Source organism: Nomia melanderi, chromosome 1, assembly GCF_051020985.1.
Source record: "Nomia melanderi isolate GNS246 chromosome 1, iyNomMela1, whole genome shotgun sequence".
Classification (NCBI taxonomy): Eukaryota; Metazoa; Arthropoda; class Insecta; order Hymenoptera; family Halictidae; genus Nomia; species Nomia melanderi.
The window spans coordinates 27,311,252-27,330,995 of record NC_134999.1 but is presented as its reverse complement, the minus strand read 5'-3'; the positions used below and the strand labels follow the sequence as shown (position 1 = coordinate 27,330,995).

Here is a 19,744-nt window from a genome sequence, read left to right as displayed (position 1 = left end):
TAGCAAGTTTGTGGAGTACTAGTGTTGAAACAGTGTTTATGAATCATTATTTTTTAACCTTGTTTTGTAATATAATGTCGAGATCGTAAGGATGATTTTATACTAAATAAATGTCTTTGTTAAGAATTATAAATCGTAAAGTACATATTAATAAGAAATCATTACATTAACGATGCATTAATATTATATTCGTGATACTTGCAATATATTTGCATGGTGAAAACTTTAGACTGAGTTAATAAGGATATTATTCACTGTTTTCAAGTTGGGAGGAAGTACTAATTATCTCTAATCAATATTTAATACCTATAGTATTAAATTTTAGTGTAAGTAATAGTGTAACTTAAAGAAGCACTCTGAAAGTGCAAAGTACGTTTATTTTAATTTAATTTCTGTAAGATCGAACTCAGCGTATGCAAATGGTGGTTCAAACTTCGCGCCACAATTAGTTATTAAGCGGATGAAGAAGTTCGATGTCGTTGAATTTTGAACAAAGATTTTAACGGATTTTTACTACGAGAAAGCGGCTGCTTGCATGAGGTTATGCTGTACTTACTGATGTAGTTAAGAATCATAAAACGATTACGGAATGTATTTTGCGCTGTTGAACCGGCGTAATCAAACAAGTAAAGTCATTCGTGTTTTAAGAAACGCTTTAACTATTTTATCGCCCTCTTGGTCTTTATGAACGATGTGCACTATCTTTAACAGCTTGGCAGTGTTAAAAATGAATGATTCTTTATTCTGTTTCAGACTTCAACTGCACTTACCAAATTACATTTTTTCTGCAATATTTAGTTGTTTCTTTCTCACACATTATTTTCTCATAAGAAACAACTTATTAACAGATTTTAAAAAAAAATGTCATAAAATGTTCACATTAAAAGTATGTTCATTTTCTAAATATTACAAATTAACAAATCTAGAAATCTTCGATTAGAATTTAAAAAATATTTAAATATCTATCAAAATGTTTTATATAAGCTATACAAAATGAAACTGTAATTATACAAAATATGGGTAAATAATATTTTGAAAGATTAATATCCTCAAAGTAACATGCTGTCTTCGCAATACTTAGTATCCACTTTCATTTTAAGCCTATAATTCGTATGAATCTTTCCATAAAAACTCGAATAATTATCTACTAATAAATTCCCACCTTAATCCACTTTCTCCAATCCAAAATACATCAAAGTAATTTATTATTCTCACTGAATCCAACAAACGTTTCAACTAATAATATGCGTTGCCTCAAAATTCAAGGGAATGTAATATTTATACACGTTGCTACCTTTTTATCTCGTAGCGTACATGCTCTGCGCTGAAAACCCCAACGCTGATGCATCAGAGTAGTTACGCGGAGAAGTTGGCGCGACTGAAAGCGTAGAAGCTGTCTTGATATCACGGTTAAACGCATAGAGACGAAGAAATTAAGTGCGTGCATGTGAGGGGGTGGGGAGCAAGTGCACGTAAGCAAGGCACACGCTAGGCTACGCGGCTAATTGCCGCTAATTATCGCGCTTACCGCAGTTCAAGCTTTCCTGCCTACGCCTCTACCGTCGTCTTCCGCTTCCTTTAACCCTTTACCACCCCCATCGCGCCATCCCCGCCCCGATCTCCTACCAACAGCCTCTTCCATCGACGAAAATCTGCTTTCATTCCTGTTCTCCGCGTCTTTCAAACCCCGCCACTTCCGCTTCCGTTTCCTCGTCACGGCCTAGATACTATCAGCGCCGTTTCTCGTCAGTTTTCTTTTCGGATGGTATGGATTATTTAGATAGCTCACTTCTCTGCTTCAATATTAACGGTTCACGTGTAGCCTAGACAGACTACTGGTAAAAGCATTGGATAATATTATTATTTTATCAAATAACTTCGTTTGAAAGTAAAATGAATCGTTCAATTAAGTTTTAACACTGAAATTACCAGACGGGTCAAAGTGACCCATTCCTGATTTCTTCTTTTTGCAATTATTAAAAAGATAACAGATGTCTTTCACAGAGACATTATTAAAGAAATTGTTTCAACGCCACGCAAACTGAAATGTCGATCAATTAAAGTTTCAACAGTTACACTCTTGGATATTACTAGATGACTAAAAATGACCTTTCCTCTTCTAAAATCAATAAAACTCAATTCACTAATTCTAAAACATAAGTCAATGGAAACGCCAGTAACTACACTCTTCCAATTTACATAAGAGAATATAAACCACTCAAATCGTCTATTTCAATTTAACATTAAAGCTATCGGGCAGTTAAATTTAGTTTTTGAAATTTCTTTATAGAAACTCCAAAAGTGCATCTAGTGAGACTAACTGATTCACAATTCACTTTGCGTATTGCTAAATCAATTTATTTAATAACTTCTCTGTGAGACATCTGTTATCTTTTTAATAATTGCAAAAGGAGGAAATCAGGAATGGGTCATTTTGACCCATCTGGTAATTTTAGTGTTAACGAAGTTCCAGTGTTAAACAGCTTTACATATCCCAACATCCAAGCTTTACTATTTATCCCCGTCATTACGCTTGCATTTCCTCTTTAATATCCTTTTTCCATCATCCTCCCCTAGAAATTATTTACTTACCCACCGCTCCCGACGATCCCTTAGTTCCACTTAGATCTCCTCAATTTCCTCTTTTTCTTCGAACTTCTCTCTGCCTACTTGTACATGTTTATCCGCCATCGTATTTCTCTGTTTACCTCCTTCGTTGCGGTCCCTCTCGAACGAATCAGCCCTCTCGTTTCGCCACGAAACTCGCTGCATCCGCGACGGCCTCGTCTCTCTCGTCCTCTCTCTTTCTCTGTCTAGCGCGCGCCGTCTGGAGCTTCACCCCCCGGCTCGTTACATTAATTAAACAATATTTGCGATTAATATTTGAGATAATCATCAGCGCCTCGAAGCAGCTTCTCCTGGCTGGCGGAGGATGCGGAATATCGCGCGTGCTAATCGGGTTAGCGCTTTCGTGGGCCCTTCTGCCTTCCCTTCGTTCCCTTCCCGCCGAACTGTGTACAGGATACGAAATTGTAGTCTCTTCTTTGACACATCAAACGAATCGCAACTGCTTCATTAATGGATGATAGAGTTTGTTAAGGGATTAAGGGATATCGGAAAGATGTGGGAAACGGATTGGGTGTGTGCTAGTTCTTAAGGAAATAGAATTAGAGATTTATAAGCTGCTGTTAGAAAGTTTCATTTGTATTTTTCTTAGTGGAAAGCTGCTGAAATTGTCAGAAAAATATACTTAACTCGTAAAATACATTTGTGGACTTCTATTTCATAATACTTTAGTCTTAATCTTGGCAGAAAAAAAGTTTGCTTTTAGAATTTAAATACCTTCTTTGCTACTGAACTTCGCGCCATTTACGCTTAATAACAGGACCAACGAAATAAAAATAACATCGTGGATTATAGTTATTAGAACCTTTATTATAATACTTATATAATCCATATTTCATTCCTTCTTTAACCACTGAATTTAGTATCTCTTTCAATTGGTAACCCATAATGGTAAACCTTAAATCCATGTTTTCACTAATACCTCTTATATTCTTTTTATCTGTTATATTATATTTATGTATATTATGTTATATTGTTCGTAAATTAAAAAAGAAGAACCATAAAACTTATGAGAAGAAACCGATAATCCTACCATATCATTAACTCTTTCGTCCCTGAATATGTACTTCTTTTTAATATGAATTTTGTAAAAAAAAAACTTATGGCTACGCACAAATCAACCAAAACACACGTACTGACAGCTGATTAGAATTTTAGCTATCAACCATAGACGAAAATTCTCGTGTGGTACAATTTTTCTTTACCTAGGCGTTTTCTATCTTTTTAATTTAAAATGTTCGTATACCATTCACGACGGAAGGATTAAATCACATTCCGTTCAGTGTATTCGATTTCAAACTCTCAAAAAGCTTCCAATCTTCAATTCCTCAAAACAATCTTCCCATAAACTTTTCCTAGAAAGATCACAGTTCACTAAAATATAAGTAAAAAGAACCAATATTCCCGTCGTTTTCCTAAAACATAGAAATCAATCAGAGAAACGAAGCGAATTAACACGTCACGGTCCGGGCTGCTTGAGCGAAAACTGATGCGTGAAAAGAGATCATTTGAATATGATCAAACCACATAGTATTAATCTAGTCGATAAGACATATATTGCAATATGTATTTAAATGGCTCATTTGTCAAATCGATGAATTTCCTAAAACAAAAAGTGGGGGGGGGGGGTGATAAAATAACACACTATATTTTCTAAGATTCCTTTTAAATTATAAATTCAAATAAACATTGTAAAACGTATTACTACAAATGTATCTTTCATTTAACGATATATAAAATGTATAAAATAGAACACCCTTGGAGCAATCGTTATTATTACTACAATTTTTGTATAATTTAGAAAGTTAATTGATTTGACAAATGAAAAAAACATCAAATTCAGTCTTTACTAGTTTATATTACAGAAAAACTTCATTATATATTTTTTCCTTTTTTTAAAAACTGACACTAAAATTGAAATAATCCTTTAAAAATTCACGAGTAACTACTTCAATGGTAGTTTGCCTGTAACAGATTAAATATTTTTTTACATTTTACTCGTTTTCCTGATGATACAAAAACAATAAACAATTTACTGTTATCATTTCGTATTACAATATTGCATTAAACAAATTCTTAACTAGTTTTTATTACGTATTAATAAAATTAGCAAAGATTTAAATTCTGGTATGGAATTATTTAGGCCGACTTCGGAAATAAATAATTTAATATTCAATGGCCAAAAGATGTTGTCGTTTAGTAGTGTTAATCGTTACTAATAAAGAAATTTGTTTAAAATAAAAATAGTTAAATGTAAATCAAATGCTTTGACACTAATATTTAAAAACATTCAAAACGTGAATTCAACCGATTTGGCAAGTGAACCATTCATTTATGTATCACCTTTAATGCACAATGCATAAATCCTGTTTATATATCTCCGGCATTTCGCGAGGAGTCAACGAAAACCATATTTTTCTGTCTCCGAACGTTAATGTGTTAACATCGGCCCCATTGTTCTTCCAGTGCTCCCGGTCTAGCAGCAGGTTTCAGGCCAGTCGAACCACCGACGTCCCTCTTTTTTTCCCCACATTTGGCGGCGCAGTTTTCCCCGCCGTTGTTCGGGAACAAGGTGGTCAGTAGTGCGCCTACATCGTTGACCTCGACGACGCCATCCCTGTGGACAACGAGCGACCATCGGCCGGGCAGCCTGCAGGACATGTTGTCCTGGTCGTCGGCGGCTTGGCCGGGCTCCGTTTGCGGTTGCTGCAAACCTGGGACCGGCGATCTCCACAGGAGCAGCAGCCTAGCGGAGCTGAGAAGAAAGGCTCAGGAACATTCGACTGCGTCAGCTCTGTTAGGCGGTCTAGCCGGTTTCCCTGGCGGACTGCCGCTGCCATTGCCTCTACCGTTGCTGCCACCTTTGCTAGGGCTTTCAAGGAGGCCCGATCATCACCACCATCACCTGTCTAGTATGGTGCATCAGATACAACCGACCACGAAAGAGGATCCCTAGGATCATCCTCTGATCAGCACTAATTGAATCGTTTGGCCTCGACGACCCTTGACTATCTGGGCACGTATGAGTTTCTGGATACTGATCTTTTTTGCTGGTTTTCACCCTCGTTCCGCGAATCACAGTATTTTCGATACGGTTAGGGATTTTTGTATTTGACAGTGTCGTGGGAGTTGTAATTTGAATTGAGAGGATAGGGTTGGTGGAAAACTGTTCGTTGACGAATGGTTCTTAGGGCTCGGTAACAAATTAAGAAACTGGATTTTATAATTAAGGAAAACGTATTAGGTTTTTTTTGTGGCAATTTTGCAATGTGATTAGTTTTGATATATTCATTTAGTTGAATTTCTGTTAGTGAAAGTAATTTTGAGGAGATTTTGATTACTTTTGTATTATTAATTGAGAGAAACATTCTCGGATATTAGAGCATGTTTTAATCATTGATACGGATGTTGGGACATTGTTCATTTGATAATATTAATTTAAATATTTGGAGAGGGAAGATGATTTTCTATTTTTCCTGCTACAATCCGTGGAAATTTTGTGATTTTTAATGTCGCGTCGTGTTTCTGATTTTCATTTTCAATTTTACTTGTAAAACTGAAAATATTACAACTAAGTGATTGTAATTAAAATCTGTATATTTATTGCTGCTTGCAAAAAAGTAACGTTTTTTAATCATATCGAGTATGTCTAACCGTATTAAAAATATTGTATTCCTTTCAGTATTTATCATTGTGTCTGTATATATCAGCACCGAAAGTGTCGCAAGATTTTCTTCTATCTTTACTTTCCAATCATCACATGTTTAATCACATTAAATCTAAATATTAGTCTTTCAGAAAAATCAATGTTTTTAATGAAAGTTTTCACAGAGACTTAATCAAAACGCGATACAAATCAAAATGTTTAACCGAGTTATTTGTCAGTGAAACTAACAGAAGCTAAAACTCTTTCTAAAATTCTTTTTAAGACAATATCAAAAAATAAGATATTTATTATATCTTCATCGCAAACAAACACTCAAAATTTATTACGAAGAAATGTCTGTTCAACGAAAAGTTAGTTAAATATAAACATAAGAAAACGTGAAAAATCTTGAATGCCTCGTTATGTTAATACTAACAGTGAGTACAATATTTTATTCAGTATGTCTGAAAATATTTTCAATTTAGATTTAAATGAAAGAATGTAATAGATGTCACGTCAGCATTCCGTATAAAATTTCCGAGACCCAGTAAATCCGTTACAAAGCAAATATGTTAATGCATATTTGCAAAAAGTAAAAGATCAATGTTCGCCAGCACGCTGCGGCTAATTTCGTTCTCTTAGATCAAAACTGAAGAGGAATCGCGAAGGACCAATACGTGCCTGATGTGCTCTGTAATTAATTGTTCGACAAGCGATGTCTAAATTTCTGTCTGTGAAACAGCATTCGAATATCCGTGATTGTTACGCAAATAATACACGAGGCATTACAGTCAGGTTTAAATATTAATACTTATTAATTGTTTTCCATTTATACGAAATGAATATCCGCATTATCGCGAAATTCTAGGTAAAACGATAATTCAAATTGAATTGCGACGCATGAAAAATATAGTACAACTATACAGAAAAATCTGGTAAAATAATATCATTATTTTTCAGATCTGACTTCAACGAGTTCATTTTTCCAAACATTCTTTGAATAAATGAAAAGTAACATTTTCTACGAATTTCATCTGAACGAATTAATTATTAAGATTTTACTGTTTCAATATTTTTAATACAAATGAATTCGAACACACTCGACAATACACTATTTTGAAGTTGATAGTACTTACTCTATCATTAAAATATTTTCTCATCGAAACAGAAAATATTTTTACCTTCTGCTTTGCGATATTATATACATAATATTAAATACTTCTATTATTATTTTTCAAACTTCTAACATATTCTATGTTATTACTAACTACGTGAAAGAGTCAAATTAATGTCTGAGTTAATGCAGGATGGGTCACATGATTCACCTAATAAAATGAATTTCCTCTACCGCAGTTGGAAATTATTTATAACTCGATCCAATGATACCATTACATTTATTCTCATGCAACGGTCAAGTATTTTCACTTCAATTTAAACTCACAAAAATTCAACACGCCATAGTCCAACTCGGATCAGTTGTGCGCTGAGGATAATTTGTATTGTAATAGAATAATTTATATTATCACCCCCTAAATCGAGTCTACGACAATTTTCTTGAATTATATGATTACTCTATCATATTATTCAAATAATACGGATATCCGTATTATCCGAGTAACACGGATGTCCGCTCGAATCGCGCGACGCGAGCACGCGCCAGCAGGAATAATATTTCTATAAGTGGAAATTGATTTTTCGACGGAAGGATATCGTTGTGGAAACGCATCGTTTCGTGGATATTCGAATGCGAGGATATTTGGATAAACGTATATGTATATACGTATGTATACTCGACCCTGAAACAGGTATCTGGAACTTGGAGGATTCTTAGGACGAATTCTAATGACATATTATAATCACGTTGAACTAACTACTGAAATTTAAATAATTTTCCCAATTCAGAAGTTTCTGCATGATATTCGTCAATCTTATTACCTAACGATTCAGACTGAAACCTCGTCGTGGGATCTGCTAATTATTCAGAATTAATTTTTGCATCGCAGTTCTTGCTACTGGTTTGAATAATGAACTTAGGTCGATTTTTAAATAAAAAGGTTACAGGTAATGATTCGTGGAAAAAGTACCTGCCAAATGGTTTTTTATTAGTTTCTTGAGTATACACACTTAAAATTTTATTGTTGATACAAATAACAAAAGTTTTTCAGTTTTAGAAAAATCAAATTCAACCAGAATTTAATGTAAAGTTTGTAAAATGGATTGTTAGTGAATTGAAATTATGAATAATTAGATTCTCATTAAGACTTTTGTTTATAAAATATTTCTTATTCAATATAGGGAAAAGGAAAGCAGGAAATGAAATTAAAGACTTGTGAATCAAGTGACCAAGTGAAAAATATTATAAATATATTATTACGAAATTTGTGTTATTTATAAAACATTAAAAAATTCTAGGCGCAGTAGGTGTAGCTTTAAAGTTTCAAATCCGACAGATTTTACTAATATAATTCGCATCATTTAACGTTTAAAATTAAAAAATGTAAAAAAATTTAGTTTTACAGCTTTCATATACAAACATTTTCTACCACATATTCATAGTATTTGATTAAAAAATTTGCTCTAATAGAGTTTAAAAAACCAAATAGAAAACATTATCTAACACCTTCAGTAAATAAATCTACTAAATCAAATACATTTTTAGTATCATTCTCGACAAGATTTCATTAAAAATTGACATATCCTTTACCAAAAATTATTCTACTAACATACAACAAATTATTAATTAAAAAAAGGAGAACAAAAAGATGCTTGACTTGAAATTAATTTCTATAAACTCGACCAACGCTATGAAAACAATTGATTAATTAATCAGTTAACTGCGTTTAACGAGTATACACGTCATCGTAAAGCTTGAATTGCTACTAATTGTTTCGACGATGAATTATTTATTTTTTCAGATAGATATGTCATTCTTCTTTGTTTTCCTTTGGTCTTTCATTACAATATATCCTAGGTGCATTTGTCCTGTGCAACATTTTTGATTTTATTGTGCGCAGAATGAAAGATTTCCAAACTAAATTGCACAATTAACAGGTTAAAACAATGACTATTTTTTCTCCAGCTTCCAATACCTGTCCGAAAAATCAAGGGTATCAAGCGTCATTTACGATCACGTTACACGATCTGAGACGAGATCATACGTTAACTGATGATTAACCATGTGTCGACGGCTGTTCGTGCATGCCTTACGAAACAATTGTCAACGATGTAACGGTCGGAATTTAACGAAAGTTAAGGGGGAACCACTATGCGAGTACCGTTAAAGAAAAAAGAAAAGAATCATAGAATTCGTATCGAAGCGTGTTAAGACTAAAACGGAGCACGAAGAACAATGGTACGAATGCTCCGTGAATGATTGTACAGAATTTTCGCCTAATAGTGATGCCAGTTTAATATCCCTTCAATTATGCTCGTGACGGTAACAATCATTTCGTTTGCGTTGCGATACGATTACCGTTGTTCTTCAGAATCATGAAATGAGAGGTACAATGACGGGGGACACGTAGATAAAACTAGTAGAGACCTGTATATTACATCCCGGTGAATTTTCAGTGCTAATCAAGGATAATCTAATAAGAGTATGTTAACAGACTAGCGACTATTATGTAGCTTGAACTGTGGGTAGTGAATTATCGAATAAACTTGTTCTCTCGTGATAAAAGCGTGTACAATGATTGTCTTTGTCTTGCCTGATTTTTGTCCCATCCTAAACTGCCGGAGAATAGCGTGTGTTCATTTATTTATTCTTTTTGTTGTAAATATAAAAATCGTGTTATTCTATATATATATAACTTTTACGTATTGTACACTTTTGTTTCCTAACTGAAGGGCTTGCTGGTCAGTCATTTGAATTAGGTCTGGATTAGTATTTATTTAATATTATAACACATTATTAATATTTTCTTATTATTATTATCATCATTATTACTATTATTAATATTTTATTTCTTAAAAACACAGGTAGTTGTATCATACGTAAGTACCAATTTAATATATTTTAATATCGAATAATAAATAAGGAAATATGCTGATAATATTCGTGATTCAATAGAGGATAAGAATATTTCTAAATTATTAAAGGTAAGAGTTTAATTTCTTAACCTAATTAGTTCTTAGAATATTTATATTTATATGTATTCATTGCTAACTGAATCCATAGAATGATCAATGTATTTTATGCAGTTAATTGAACTAGTTTATGTATTAAGTGCAATATAAAATATTAATTCTGAAATAATTTCTTTACATAACATTCTTCTTTCTATTTGCTAAATACCTACATTGAATGTTTCAAAGTTTAATCTATTTAACAAAGTTTTTATTTATTTATTTTCTTTATGAGTGTATAATGCCATCATGTTAAGTGGTGATTATAGAATAAGATCACTGTTAGTTGTATGACATGACAAACTTATTGTAACCAAACTCACTATCGCGAAGTCCATGATAGTATGTTGCAAAGGATCAGGTGTTCACTTAAGGGATCCCTTGAATCAACTCAGTGATCAAAGGCTATGGTGAACCTATCAGAGAGATTTACTGGATTACTAACATCTAATAGCAATTGAGCGTTGAATTGCGCGTGGTGCACAAAGGACAGGATTGATCGGCAACATGTGCTTCCTAATATATTCGTAATTAGCCCGAAACACAGCAAGCTCAATTTCAGACGGTAAACTTGCTCCCGCACCTCGCTATAATATTTGATTGATCAGTTATATTATAATAATCAAATCAAAATTATCGTTATTAAATGGTATAATTGTTACGAATTAAACATATAAACAACTGGAAGAAAATAAAATAATATTTACTAAAAAAATCTACTTTGTACTTTCATAGAAATGTCTACCAATTATAAATGTAATAATTTTATTACTAAATGTTTTAGATTACTAAACCTTAATTTTAACATTTTATTGTAAAAAATTTACATTATTAAAATTTGGTAAATATAATATATTGGTAAAAATAAAGTACTCTCTGTATAACCATTTTACCTTGTGACAGTTAACGTCCTCTAATATAGTTATGATCTACCAAACTTTGTAAAAAGGAGAAACAATAGCAGTGTGGTGAATCTGACTAAAACTCCAGATTGTAATTGGATTAAAGAAAACAAAATCCTGGAACTACAGATTCAATTATCCCCCAAATAACATCAGCTACGCTATCAGTGAAGCCTTATCGCATCAGTTTTCCATTCAAAACGTTAATTCAGTTCTGTAGTTTCAAGTTAACGTTGCCTCAAGGTGGTTTCTTACTATGATGCCACAAAAACTTCGAAATTAATATACTTAACAGTTTCCTTTAAAAAGTCCAGAAATCTTCTCATATACTTGAACACTTTCTTCGCGATAACAAATGAGACTCAACAAAAGGATTAACGAAGATAACAAAGATTTCACAAAATTAACAGATAACATAAACGCTGAAGTTATTTAATTTAATGCAATTTCTCTACTCTTAGTTCATAAATTTAAAGAAATCCAATCCTCTAACTTTGTCTCACGAACGAGTCAAATATCATTATTTCTTTCTTACTCATAACACAAACCAAAAACAATTTTACACTTGTATACTGCATTACCACAATTTTACAGACAATATAAAAAACGTATACCCACTATGAACACAAACAATCAGCAACAAACTCCAACTTCATTATCGCAAAAAGAAATCAAGGCAACAAAAATTTAAACAAAGCTCTAAAACCACGAACAAGCCGATGCCACGTAATCCGGGAAAACAACAAACAAAGTCAACCAATCCGAAGAATAACTCAAAGAAGAACAAGAACAAGAAGAAGAAGAAAGAGAAAGACCGCATCAACAGAAACTCCTCCGGGTGCAGCGGCAGTCCGCGGGAAGGGGTTGTTGGCAATCAATGCTCCTCATAAGAAAAGCTCGCCCTCTCTTATGGGATCAACCCTCCCCCAGAGTATATACGCGGAGAGGTTCCGTGTCTACAAAAAGGAGGGAGGGGATCCGTAGAAAGAGACGCGACCAACCAAGAACAGAATGGTGGGGGTAGCGTGCCTCGGTAGGGGGAAGGTTGAAAACGAGAGGAGGAATCCGAAGGCTACATAGGAAAGTCCACAGCGACGAGGACCACGTCAAGTGGCGATAAAGACCGAGAGCGACCCCTCGATAAGATGAAGCAAGAGGGCGCAGGAAAGAAAATCCATTTCGAAAAGAGGGATGTAATAGAAGAAGACGAAAGGTAGGACAGCGGGCCAAAGAGGGGAAAATCTGTTTGCGTGGGAGGAAGACGGGAGACCAGTCAAAGAGGGAAGAAGACGGGCACGAGTAAACCAGAACGAGGGAATCTATTCAACGGAGAGGGATGAAACGCGCTCCGTGCCAGAGGGAGACGCTATGAGGGGGTTGTTCCTGGCTCGACCAACCAGAGGCAAGACGCCATTGATCGGCACGTGGCTCCCGGTTGGTTCAACGGATTCCACGAGGGTGGTGGGTTGCAGCTTCTGCTTCACTCGGCTGGCAGCGTGGTGCCTACGCCAGAAGCCAGCGTTGGAGGAGAAGCTGCGGTGGTGGGGACGGGGGTGCCGGAGACGCGTTCTGCACACTCCGTTACACTTACTGGTAAACCGTATTAATCAACGACATCATGGTTTATCCCTCCGTGCCTCCCCGCCTCCGGCATCCATCTACCTCAACCTGCTAGCTTCCCTTACCCCGCGACCCCTTTTCATCCTACTCCGAACCTAGCCAGACTCCATCGCGATCTATACGCGCACTGACATAGCCTTACAGCACCCTTACCGACGGATACGGAAGGGAATCAGGGGGACGGGGGGATGGAGCAGCGAGGGGATGGAAAAGTGATAGAAAAGTGGCGTAAAGACGTGTATGCGAGGGAAGCACGGAACGAATGGGGAGGAAAAGTGGAGGAAAGAGGTCCGTGGGACGGATTGATTGTTGGCGGCGGGACGGGGGAGGTTCTAGGAAGAAATAAGGGAGGAAAATGGGAGGACGGAGGGTGGGAGAGGATAGCGGCCTCGTAAGTAACGATAGAACAGGGAATGATACAATGGAATGAGTTTAGGACGAGGCTGAAGGGAAAATACGGGCGGGGGCGTGCTGGTTTACGGGGGTTAAAGCGGGTAAAGAAAATTCGAAGATAAATTCGCGGGATACGCCTGGGGGATGGAGACTGACGACGAAAGGAAATGGTGGATAGGTGATTCCGTTTGACTATGCGGGATAGAGAGGGGTGTTAAGGTTTTTTGCTGCAAGTGGTAGGAGTTGTGGGGGTTTGTTGAGTTCTTTGGGTCGTGATATTGGATTAGACTTGCGTCGAGGACTTTAAGTGGAAGTTTGTCAAGCTTGGTATTATTCGTTTCGCTGAATAACTGTTTGTTTGTGGTTTCGTCTTGCTTCTGATAAGTAATTCATGGGGCAGCTTTCACCAATGTAATTAAGAAAGAAATGTTATAATTAGAGTTAAGACGCCTTTTGTCTTGGAATTTTTGTATAATATTATACATTGATGGAATTATACTTTTTATACTATTTTGAGTAAGGTATGTAAAGTTAAGTAATGTAAATCCATGAGGATCTTAGAAGAGGATCTTAAGAAAGACTATTAACCCTTTGTTTTGTTAATACAATATTTAATGGTAATTACGGTAATTTTCGACGCAAGGAAAATAGTATCCATCGTTCATTAATAATTATATTTTTACAGTAATTTTACTCCTACAGGGAAAGTATAGTTTTATTTCCAGAAATAAAATAAAAAGTAAATCTTGCATGTCAACAAGAAGAAAGGAAGAAAGTGCAGAAATGAGACGCCAAGTCACTTTGTAAGAGAAAGATCGACGCTTAACCATGATTCTTGATACCTATTACGTGGCCAGTAGGGATTCAACCATCCCACCGCTATCGTTGTGTATAGCCGAAGCAAAATCCGATTGATCCTCCGGTTGGCTCCTTCTGTCGCAATCTTAAGGCAGCTCACACGACCAATATCATCAATTCTTTTTAACGTTTTAAATTCAACAAAATGGGCCGTGTTACTTGTCACTTTATCATTAGAGCTTAATATAATAATCATTTTTTTCAATACATTTTACAACATGAATAATAAAAGAATCAAAAGGATGAAAATAGGAAGAAATGAATTGAAATATATTTATTGTATTATGTAACACAATCGATGCTATATGCAAATAAAATAAACATTCGACTGAATTTGATTGAAATGTCTGCTTTATTGTACATTTATGTATTCATTTCTGGATACGCGAAATTTGCAGCGTTGCAAATGTTGTATCCATAAATCGGCAATGGTGATTTAATTCCTGAATGAAATAGTCCGTATGATAAATCCTTACAGTTGAACTAGTTTGATTATCGAGATTTAATTCAATGAGTTGCATGTTGCAATTTTACCTGAATCCTTCGCTCTCACTTAAAGTCGCACGAATACTGTTATGAAGGATTTTAAAATGAAAATATTCCATGGAAGAGAATAAATACGCGTATTCAATAACAATAGTGGTAAGTATATTGTGTATATATATACATTACCTACCTATACACTGTCGATGAGAGATTATATCTTTCTTCATAAATTAGAATCAGTATATTAGATAATTATACTATTAGAAATACAAATAAATATGATAAAAATTTACAATATAATTTAACATTTCATATCCGATATCAGATATCAGATATCCTTTTTTATTATATTAATCTATGACATCTTAACCCCCATATGTCTCGAATTGTCACTTCAATAAAATAGTTACTTAATGAATTACATGATATGAGTAAATATACCTAAACGTTTAAGTAAAGCGACAAATTACATTTGCTACACAATGCTTCCAAGATTCAGTAAAAATATATACTATCTACCAATAACAAAATTTATACAAAATACACCTTCACAACGTCCAAACCAAACCACACCTAAACCGAAAAGCCAATTCCCTATCACTCTGAAAACACAAAAAGCAAATTAACTTACCTTCGAACAGCTGTAGTTAACCAAATAATTCCATGAAACGCGTGCCATCAATCCCCAAAAATAGATCAGAAAGCGAAACCGAACTCCGGATTCACCTTCGACTTCGTTGAATCAACCCTTACCATGGAATTTCTAAGAACAGGAGGAAATTCCTCTCCGTGTAACCGTCTCTTGAATTTCCCTCGTTACGAGCCCCTTCCTTGTTATTCCTATCCCCCAACTCTCATTTCCACCCCCGAGCCCTGTAGTTTCGACGGCGATTATTCCAGGACGACGTTCATATTAATCACGATCCGGCTGTACGCGATGAGCTTGCGAATCAGGACATGGTAACTGATTTTAGAGCATCGGTAGGATCCAAGAACGTCGAGGTCGAGAGGTGGCGTGGTACCCTGATGCCGGTAGACAGTGATTAATACGGTAGACGTCGTCTGGCGTCTTCCTCCCTGCTCCCTCTCTCTTCCTGCCCCGCTGCGTGGGTGGGCGGGCCCGCGAGAGCGTTTTCAGCTGAGCTCCTCTCGAGCGTACTCCGCGGTAAAAGGTTTTACGAAATTCATTGTCAGGCAATTTGCATGTCAAAGCCGCTCGAGAGAGCACGCTCTACGACCCGCCAGTTAGACGGGGGTGTCTGTCTCTACTTCTCCTTCGTCCGGGTGGACACCCCCTAGACCGAACTTGTGTCTGCTGCGCGGTTGATGGGATTATTGGAAAAATGAGGGCAGCAGACATCGTGACGCCTTGGACAATGCGATTGGTTTGTTGAGTGGATTGGGGGGTGTTTGGCGTGGAATGGAGGGGTTTGATGGTATGAAGTTTCGTGAGGTTTATGAGGTTGAGTAGGCTTCCATTGATCTACGGTTTCGGTTTGTCTTGTTGTTGAAGTTTAGAGATGTTTGCTGGTTTGGCGTGGTTTATGTAGGTTTAGGAGCAAGCAGTTTTGGATACGTTTGACGGTTCAATATGATTTGTGTAGTTTGTGGCGGTCTAGTCATGATGAAGAAGGAACCTGCTTTATTTAAATGGAGATTGTCAATTTTATAAATTGAATGTATGGTTGTTAATAACAGTTACTCATTTCATTAAGATCTATCATAGTAAACTGGTATGTAATTATTCTGTAGTGAAATAGTTAATAAATATTATATTATAGAGTTAATAAAATGCAACAAAATAGCTATAAGTTGTGTAACTTTTACCGATCAAGGTTATATGTCCTTTTGTTTAATTCTAAAGAAGCTTAATGATTTGATGAGGTTTGGTGAAGTTTGACGAAATTTGTGAAGTTGAATAGACTTGATCAACCTTATATCTGCATTTTTATTAATCTTAGAAAAAGTAACAAGGCCGGATTTTTATGATACTTGATATACATATAGAGTACCCATAAATGTTCAACGATTGTTTTTTTCTAGCTCGTCAAGTTCATGTTTACTTATTAAGCGCCTTATTAAAAATTGTCGAATAACACATTGTTATTAATATTTTTAAAACTAATTCTAATTGTTTACTTAAAACTTGTTAATATAAATTGTAAACCAAACTGACGAATAGTACTTTATTTTTCTTAGTATTGTCACATTATTCACGGTTAAGAAAATAAATATTATAAGTATAATTTAAATAATAATAATACAAGCGTAATTTTTTACACTCATTTTCAATCGTATTTCGGGATTATGATTACATATATATGATTGAATTACGGAAACTTGGTTATAGTGTCTGATCATTGCTTCTCACTTCTACTTGCCACCATATTGGTGACAAACTAGTGTTACTTATACAGTATGCAATTATGTTTCATACTAACACATAAATTACAAATGATCTGGGTTAGCTGCTATTTTGTGTGAGTTTTATCAAAAGAATTTTTAAACCTACTCAATTTCTTATAATAAAATATGTTATAAACATCCATAAAAATGAAAAGAAAAATTTTGTATTACATTTTATTCAATTCAATTTCCTTTCTCATCTAAAATACCTTCCTATTTGATAACACCTCAACTGTGCCCTTTTTATAAATACACAAATAATACTCTAATTTCGAGAAGCCAATTACTTGAAGCGTCCTACGGTATCATGATTTCATAAGCTCCACCGTGAAGCTGTTAGATCGTTTCTCCGCAAAATCGATCGACAATTTCTCCTTGAACTATGAATTGCGATTTTGTGTAAAGTGGTATTACAGCTAGAAAGGGAGTGGCGTTGTAATTGAATCACTTTGTGGAGGGAAATGAGGGTACTTTATAGCGGGCTCGCGCTCGACAAAAGAAAACAAGCGGATCCCGTGCCCGAAGAGAATGCAACATTTATTTTGCAGGATAGTTTCTCCGGCAAATTTCCCCGTTTAACAGCACGGAATTACGTGCTCCGTTGCGATTAATTGAATTTGCTTAACGATATTTTGCGATAAGATTCGCCGCGATTAAAAGGCTGCTGTAACTTTCGTAAATAAACCCTTACTTGCTTCGCGTGAAAGATAGAATTTAAAATGATAAACAGAGCACCACCGATGGAGTAAATCGTTTTAATAACATAAAAGATTATTTTCCATGCGCACATTACTGTATGTGAATACATGTTAAATAACGTGTGCGAATAAAAGTTAATCTGTGTTTTTAAATATTTATTATCGAGAAGTCTTGGAGGTAATTGAAAAAATTAACTAACATTGAAATGAGTTGAAATTCTATTTGTAGAATAATATGTTCAAAGATTATTATACTAGCTATTAATAATAATAATAATAATAATCTTTTCAAATAGAAGAGATTATTAAATTCTATTTTAATTATTTGAAAAATTCATTATTTGAAATGTTTCGTTGGTACTATTACAATTTCTTTATAGATTATACTATTATCATAATTTTCAATTATTTTAATATTAGTTCAACATAATTATTTAACTTTACTTTAACATTACATGAAGTTTTACCTGTAAATTCTGTATTTCTTACCTTCATCGTCTGTAAATTAAACAAAACTTTCTTAAAAAATAAAATTTAGAGAGTCACGATTAAACAAAAATAATACATGTCAGAAAATTATATTTTCTTCTGATCGGAAAATTGTAATTGTAATTGGAGCTGAATTCCTGAAAAATCGTGCAAAAGGAAGTGTATCGTGGTATACGCGTAATTCAGGATCTTGATGTCGTATATTTCACTAAAGCGAAGGGTGCAGTTTCGCCGGACAAAAGGACGAGGGCGTAGAAGGCGACCGAAGGAACGACCGCTAGATCTCCTGCATAACGCCTTTATAAAGAGTAAAGCCTCGGTACGAGCGTTAGGCTGGAAGAGAATTTATCGTGGTTGTCTGAGGAAGCTAAGGGGATCAGGAGCGGCAATGATTTTCAATTTTCAAATCCACTTCGCGGCTGTTCTCCTTCGTCCTTCTTTCTATCGGGACATTGGATCGACGAACCCCCTTGTACCGGTTGCTCCTAAGTTGTCATTGTTGATTCTATGTTCTATAATATAAAATTTAGAATATTCGAAATAAAATTAATATTGAAAATTAATATAGAATTTGATATATTCAAAATAAAATGGAAATTGAAAATTAATATAAAATTTGCTATATTCAAAGTAAAATTTAAATTAAAAATTAATATAGAATTGATTGTACTGAAAATTAAATTTTAATTAAAAATACAGAGTTTAATGATTACTTAGGACATATCGTATAAGAGTATCGAAGTAGGTTTTTCTAAGAATGTTGTGCACGACTCTATAACATATAACATACAGCGTTCACTAAAATATACAAAAAAATAATTTTTCTTTAATATTTTTTAAAATATTTTATTCAGTGCTTTATAATAATCCATGTGTAATATAAAGTAGCAATTTTTAATATAGAATTATTTTCTACATCTAATTAAACTTATGTCATAGTTAAACATTTTATCATGGACTCTTCATTTGTTATATTATTCAAATTTCAACATTATAATCATTTCCTTTTACACATAAGTATCTTTCGTATCGCAATCCTTAAATCGTAGCTAATCAAACCATAATTAAAACTGTTAACTCTACTATTATTAAAACGTCACATTATTATAATTTATTCCAAAAATTTACGTTAAACTTGAATATATGATTTTTGGCCAGGATTTCGGTGTTTTAGGCCACTGGGCGACGCACCGGACATATTCCAACGTCCCACGCCCCATCCCAATTGTTCCCGTCGCGACACAAATTCACCCTAAAATCGTTGGACCCGCAACAACAGCTAAAAACAAAACGAGCAAAATTCCGAAGAAAAGCGAACGAACGGGTCTACAAAATCGCATTGCACAGCTGATTTTTTTTTCTTCGTTTTTTCGGCACGTGCCCGCAGCATCGGGGGCCAGCGCGCACCCTTTATTCCGAGGAAGCGGAAACGGAACTGGATGAAGCAGCCAGCCAACGCCGGCGACTCGAAGGTAACGAGGTTTTCCTCGGTTGGT

The 19,744-nt window shown here is 34.9% G+C and overlaps 1 protein-coding gene across 3 annotated transcripts in view; it reads left to right on the top strand.

The window, feature by feature from the left end:
• The window catches only part of Drgx (Dorsal root ganglia homeobox), a 78,166-nt gene extending 72,507 nt beyond the window's left edge, over positions 1 to 5,659 (top strand). For all 3 annotated transcript variants that reach the window (XM_031980372.2, XM_031980371.2, XM_031980373.2), the window contains exon 6: positions 5,092 to 5,659. In XM_031980372.2, the coding sequence (XP_031836232.1) occupies positions 5,092 to 5,581 (490 nt within the window). In that variant the 3' untranslated portion in view covers positions 5,582 to 5,659. The remainder of the gene's footprint in view (positions 1 to 5,091) is intronic.
• The last annotated feature ends 14,085 nt before the right edge of the window (positions 5,660 to 19,744 follow it).